The sequence below is a fragment of the Mytilus trossulus genome, chromosome 14 (assembly GCF_036588685.1).
Source record: "Mytilus trossulus isolate FHL-02 chromosome 14, PNRI_Mtr1.1.1.hap1, whole genome shotgun sequence".
In the NCBI taxonomy this organism is placed as follows: domain Eukaryota; kingdom Metazoa; phylum Mollusca; class Bivalvia; order Mytilida; family Mytilidae; genus Mytilus; species Mytilus trossulus.
In genome coordinates, this window is record NC_086386.1 from 70,665,134 (window position 1) to 70,672,757 (window position 7,624).

General features: G+C 31.6%; 1 protein-coding gene across 1 annotated transcript; it reads left to right on the plus strand.

Annotated features, from left to right (window-relative positions):
- The first annotated feature begins 5,320 nt into the window (after positions 1-5,320).
- Positions 5,321-6,082, plus strand: LOC134698028 (E3 ubiquitin-protein ligase TRIM36-like). Its single transcript, XM_063560318.1, has one exon. The coding sequence runs from the start codon at positions 5,321-5,323 to the stop codon at positions 6,080-6,082; it is 762 nt and encodes a 253-aa protein (XP_063416388.1).
- The last annotated feature ends 1,542 nt before the right edge of the window (positions 6,083-7,624 follow it).

Here is a 7,624-nt window from a genome sequence, read left to right on the forward strand (position 1 = left end):
ATATGAAACCATTTATTTTCGAAAACTAATGGCCTAAGTTATAACAAATCAATTTACGAAAAACCAAAATGTTAAGGTTTAAACGTTTCACATGAAGAGAAATCCAAAAAAGTCCTTTGGTCATGTTGAATGCATAAAATCTTTCAAGTGCTATTTTCAGTTTAGTGGTGTTTACTGTACATATAATATCTGAAATTATCTGTTGTGGTCTACAATTTAGAATTGAATGCTTCTTTTTGTAAATTTATTGGGGTGTAAAAGCGTTGACCGAAGTACATTTTGTATGAAACGCTTTTACAACCCTATAAAGTTACAAAAAGAAGCATTCAATACTCATAATTACATTTTTTTTAGCTATGATCACGAAAACACGAATTTTACAAGTTTTGTATTTAATTCACCTGTGCACTTTATTGTAGGACCACGTGTTATCACGAATGAAAAGTTTTATTGAGTGATGTAATTGCTTACGGAATAACAATTGGTGTGCAGTAAGCCAATCAAAATAAAGTATTATAATGAAACATACATCTAATGTTATTATTTAGCATTGCAACGGAAATTAAATGGACTGTTCAAAAATCTAAACATCATAAACCAATGTAAACTTCCGTTAAAAAGAAACAGAAATTAAGGAACCTCAAAGTTTTCATACACTTAAAGTAAATTTGAGATAACATAGTCCTTAAAATGACGTTGTACTTCGAATATCTCGGAATGTTTGCTTTATCATAGATTTTGCGTATTGCTCTGTCAAATTGATTTAAAGATGTGCATTACTCTTGACCTCTTGTTATAGTGATTTGTGGCTTACGGAACAAAAAACATTAACAATAACATAAACATAAAATAACAATATATTTTAATTCTACGCACGCCATCACGAGTTGGTTGACCCGTTATGGAATATCCGTTTCACAGATGATATCGGATATGGAACAGGGATTGAAGTTACGACAGAAGTTCCCTTTTAACGACTGTGACTTACCGAACTAGACTATTTACCAAGTTTTTAACAACATGAGCAACACAACGGGTGCTACATTGTGGGGTAGAATCTGCTTGCCTTTCTGGAGCACATGAGATCGCCCCCATATAGGTTTTGGTTATAGGTTCGTGTACTTTAGTTTTCTATGTTGTGTTTTGTGTACTATTATTCGTCTGTTTGTCTTTTTATTTTTTAGCCACGGCGTTGACAGTTTTATTTTCGATCTATGAGATTGACTGTCCCTCTAATATCTTTCGCCCCTCTTTCTGAAAATTCTTCTCATGGTATGTAATCTCTTATTCTGCAGATTCAGAAAGAATACATAAGAAAGCAGTACGAATTTTTGAAAAAAAATAGTTCCAACACATATCTGTAAATGTTTTAATAAGTAAGTTAATAGGCAACACAAACACAACCAAAAAATATTTGCGTAATCTTGGTTTTATTGTGGACACTAATATGAACTTGGTTTTCACTGTGGAACCCTTATCAACATTTTCATTTAAACAATACAAAAGTATATGAAGTTCAGATATGAGAACATATTTGTCATTATGCTCAAAGCAAACGTTCTACTTTTTTGGTGTTTTAATCTCCGAGAAAAGATGTGCTCTAATAGACATTTGCGGAAACTAGGTCTATACCTAGGATAACACTTTAGACTTACGATTTCAGGTGAAAAAACATGGGGTCATCTCAAAATAAAAAAAAAAACAAAAACAATACAGATACAGAAACAAAAAAGGAAATGGTGTCTTCTATTAAAAAAAATATGTAAGCAACACGTTCAATTTCATGTGTCCGACCCGGTTTTCTTGCTTAACATTAGCACCGCAAAAAAAACAATATTGAAGACAAGGATTTATGAGGACCGAAGGTGTAGATAGATGCATGATATAAATATATTATCATCGGGAGAAATAGACTTTCCCCGAGAAACAAGGTGCTTTTGATGCATGCAATGGTAAGTATACGAAAACCAGCAGATGATACTCTACTGCACGATTACAACTTAGTATCCGCAACTGTTGCGTTGCCGACTTAAATAGATTGTGATTTTTTTAAAAACAATTTCTTCTCGCCTGCTTCACTTTTGTATTTTTTTATCCCTAACAATCAATTGAATAGATTTGCGTATAAACTTTGTGTTAGAATGCACAACGTCGCAGTTAGAGATCACGAACTCACGGTTCCGGGAGTTGGAACAGCCCTTTTCTTGATGATCAATGCTTTTGAATAGGGACATATGGTCGAACCCCCTTTTTTTACCTAGGGTTGGAATCACCTTTTGAAAATGGCTGGATCGTTCCCTGCGTCGTCAGTGCACTCTTTATTACAATTCCATAAAAATAGTACCAGTCTCGGAACAGGGATTAAAGCTCATGGTTCGGCAATACCAGTCCCATACACGTTCATGTGGAATAAATCATCAACACAGCGGGAAAAAAAACGTCCATACATTATGATTCCCAAGATCTTTTTATAATAATAGCATGAAAGAAAAACAACTTGGAACTCTTTTGTTGCTGTTGAAAAAAATAGATAGTTTTTTTACCTTTTTGAGTACATCTATTTACAATATATTTCCGACACTTAAAAGTTCGTTGATACCTGGTTTTTTTCTTCTCTCGAATAGTTGTGGTTTTTTTTCTATTGAAATAAAAAAACGTAGACAAAAGTGTTTGTCCTATTCAGAAAAATAAAAGATTTCAAAATCATACCGAACGGCAAGTGAAATTTGAATAGCTCAAAAACACCGTCCGCTGTATTTCCTCATTTTCGTTAAAACAAAATAAAAGAGAAAAAGTATGTCTTAGCATTTACATGCTCCATGGTTGATTGCACCTTTCCTAACACAAAGTATTGCTGACTTTTTTTCAGCAATTGTCCCAATCTATCTATTGGAACGACAATTTTGATATTTTGTGTGTCTCATGTTAAATTTATTTTAAAAATAATGCTAGTTCATTCTTTCATACTTTTGTAGCATTTTCAACCTTGTATAATACCGTATATCATTATTAATGTAAACACATTGCTGCAAATATATTTGAAAAAAAAGTCATTGTTTAATTACAGAAAACCATTACGAGGCTGTCGTTACATTGTTTTGGATATACAGTTTATTTTAACACTTTGAGAAAGCCTAAGATTTAAATGTTACCTGTAAGTGTAATTGCATTCCTAATCGTACGTGTATGACAGTTTCCGCAAATGTCTAATATGCAATGAGAAAAATGTTGATTGTTTTAGAAAAGTCAAGATGAAGTATAGTGCTGACATGAATTGATCATCACTTCATTTAAACTTAAGACAAAAGGCTATGCACGCTCACTACTACATATATTATCAATCCAAAGAGGTTATCTTACTTTTTTATACGTATATATATACTTTAAATATTTAACTTTAACTACTTTAATAACGGGAAAATTGAATACAGATGATGTGAGGCACATGAGTGGAGAGGAAATCAAACGTGTCCGTTGAAAATACCCTTAAAAGATCCAATATTTTTTTTTCCGCTGGAACTTTAGATCCAATAGTGATGCAAACATTTTTCATTTTTAGGTAACACATTACCGGTCCCTCATCATGAAATTGATAGATTTTTAAAAACGTTTTACCTGGTGAAAAAAGTTAAATATCCTGTATCACTGTATACTAAAGTAATCCAATGTAGACAATGCAATAAATTAAGCATTGAACTTGCGTGTTTTATATATATGATGCATTATCACATTCATATAATCTTGTAGAACAAATACTTCATAAATTTGATCATTACATAACATACAAAACTCTTAAATCAGTTGTCCGGGACTACTTTTGAATGGTTGTAATAAAAAGTTCTGATCATAAAAAGAACAGGAGCGACTCAATGGTTAGCAACATATACAGAAGAGGAAAAAAGATTGAGAAGAATTGAAATAAAAAATCAGTAATCTTTTTGAGGTTTCAGTACCAATTACACACTACATACAGGTAAGCAACGCTAAGTTTCCTTGGTTTTTATATCTAAATACATTTATCATATATTTAGTACTTGATACAGAAACTTTGTATATCTAATAACTTTTTTTTTTAATCCATATCGCATAGCTTAACCCGTATCGCATACTACGTATCGCATCACTTAAGAGCATACGAAACAGTTACAGGGAAGTAATGACGTAAAATGTTAGTTTCGCGACGTCAAACTGTGACATATCGGGAAAAGATTACTTGTTCGACTGATAACTATCATTCAAACAGATCTAATTTGAAAACGAGTGCATGGACCCTATTTTTAAAAACGACATTTTGTTTCATTTTCCACGGAGATTGTGTGGACCAAATTTTATAAAACAGTAAATAGTGCAATTTTAATAAACATATTGCACAAACATACGTTATTTTCTCAATTCATGACTATTTGATAAATATGAGTTAAGTCTGAATAAAAAATGCATAATTTTTTAGGATATTTAATCAAAAAAGTTATGTCTTTCTTTCGAAAGGAAATATACGGCCACAAATCCGAATTTTGAGCAAATATACAAAATATCGACCTCATTCAACTCAAAAAGAAGCACATGGAGGAAAATTTTTTATAAAATATTTAAATTAATCAGGCAAAAAAAAGTCTATCTGGAAATTTTTATCAAACTGTAATTACAAGATCAAAACTGTATCGTATGCCCTTAAGGAGGATATAATATGCCGATATTTCTTAAAATAAGATAATCCGCTTGAAATTACCGAGGGCTGATATTGGTCGAGCGGTGGAACAGCGTACGATACGGATTTTGCCATCATGTATTGATCTGTTTATCATATATAATCTAAATTTATTAGCGGTACAGCATTTTTTATTTTATATGTATTCGTTGATTGTTGGACCAATTACGCAGGACATATTTGTTTTCTTAATGATGGTTAATCGAAAAAATTGCTTACATCAATTGTGACAGTCAAATCAATTAATGTACTATCCTTTTATTTGTACTAATGAAAAAGTAAAACAACAATATCTATTTTCAAGGCAAATTCATGAAGGGAAGACCATAAAATCTGACAGAATCAACTGATATACACCAACGAATGAGTGCAAAAAACTGTCATATGTATGACTTAGTACAGGCATTCCCAAAAGAAAGGGTTAAACTTCAATTGTTTAGCAAGTTAAATTGCCCACTGTATAAGAAAGGGTTAAACTTCAATTGTTTAGCAAGTTAAATTGCCCACTGTATACATGTATATAATGACCAGATTATGTTTTCAGATAAATCTTGAGATGAAACTAAGTTAGCCACTAGTAACTGTTCGTACATACTAATAAAAGCTTTCAAAATGGCCCAAGCTGCTGCATCAACATGTGAAATATGTATTGGAGGACCAGGTGAACACTATTGCCTCCAGTGCAATCAGTTATTTTGTGAAAGTTGCAAATTATCGCATTTACGCGCAAATATTTGTAAAAACCACACTTTTTTAAGCGGACCTAAAAAGTCAGATGCACTTTTTTGTGCAGCACACGAAGAAAGATGTTCATCCTACTGCCATGATTGTGACACTCCTGTGTGTATAGTGTGCTCTGATGAGAAACACCTTCACCATTTGATGAAAGGTCTGGCTGAATCAATACAGGAACTTAAATCTGAACTGTTTGAGAAAATTGAATCAAAAGTAGCAACTGCCAACTTTAACCTGGGCAAAATTGAGAAAGATACAAAAGCGTATCATGATAAGGTCATCGCAGTCATCAAAACCATTACGGAAGAAGGTAAATACTGGAAGCAATTGATTGATAAGAAAGTAGAAGCTTTGATCAAGTTAGTTCAGGAAAAGGAACAGAAAGAAACACAAAATATGACTGCATATAGCGAAGTATATAAGGGAGTTGCAGAAAACTGTCAAAGATGGCAAAATACCATCAAGAAAATGTGCACAACAGCAGACATTTTATTTTTGAACAAGCTGAATCAACTTAAGAATGATGTTGATCAAATAGTAGTAAAGCAGATTCCCGATGCTCCTGATATGTCATACAGAAACAAAAAGACATCAGACGCAGAGATAGACAACCTTTTCGGGGAGTTACAATTTCCGTAAGTTTATGTTTATAAGTATAGTACAATGCAAAATAATTCTTTATGTTTTAGGTTTTTTGTAATAACGGTTTTAATCAAAATGTTCTTACAAAGAAACAAAACGATTTAAATGCCATACGATATCAGTGAAACATGCTCACTAATAATACTGCTAACAAAACAAGATTATACCAAAAGTAGAGTAGAAATGTCTAACACTAATGTCGATGTACTGTACAAGGTTTTGTCTTGCATTTGATAAAAACGTTGTTAGAAGAATATTGCACTACTTATCTGATCCTGAACTACACATAAAGGTTAACTGATGCACAGAGAGTTTAGTAAATAGATACTAGATAAAAAATTTAAAAAAAACAAAGTATATAAAATATTTCATCAAGTTCGAGCTATTTTTATCATCTTGCTTATTTACTTTAACCTCGTTTCTATTTAATTGTTATACTGAGAGTTTATAAATATTTAAAGTTGAAAAGCGTGTAAGATTTGAGTAAACGAATAGCATATTGTTTTTTTCATTATTACTTGAATTTTATTGGTACCTGTATATTTATCAATAATTTAGTTTGTTTAATAAGACTGGTGAATCCAGATTATTCTGTGCTAAAGAGCTGTTCTCTTAATTTTCAGTAACGGTAAAGAAGTTCCTAGACAGACTGACAAAAAACAAAGTGCTAAGTATTTATTTTGTTGATTTCCTTTTTACTATATAAATACAAGGGCAATTATCTGGCATATCAACAATTTTTGTATGCGAAAACAAGGGAAAAAAGGGGTTGGTATCGAATGAACTACGACATTCAAAATTTGTTTCGTTCTAAGGGCTTTTCAATGTTCACAAAAGTCAGTAGAAACATAGTACATCAAAAGGTTTGAGCAATTTGACTAACAGGGTCCTAAATATTAGCCAAGATCCTAATTGAAAACAAAGGGTTTCACTTTTGTATGAATGAAATTATATATACGACATACCTCAATCAAACGAAAACAACACCTCGAGATTTCAAAGTACAATTTGAAATCAAAATTCGTCCCGTTATTGTCAAAATACAGGTACAATATCAAAACTGTCGTGTGAACAACGATATGGACTATAGTTTACGGTCAATTCACATTATTATCAATATGAACTTTCTTTTAATCATAAAAAAAAATCCCAATGTTTACATTATTGTATAATTAATTATTCATAAGCATTTTATTTTGAAAACATGATTGTTTTGTATTATTTTCATTTTTAACACGTCTACATTCTATGTCTGTTCCTAATCTAAAGCACTCATACCTTGCGTATTGTTCTAAATGATAAGATTAAAGTATAAACAACTATATAACAGGCTGAAAGCAAAAAAAGAAAGGTACAGATATGTATGCACTGTTTGTGGGTAAGTACAAATAATCAAGACATTGAAAGTTTTTTTTTAAGAGTCACTGTGATTTATGTATTGAATTATTGTTGCTATTCTCATATTTTTTCTAGTGTGTTTGGTAGATGTGAAATAAATACAAAAGAACAATATGATCTATCAAAAATATTTGAGAGCTT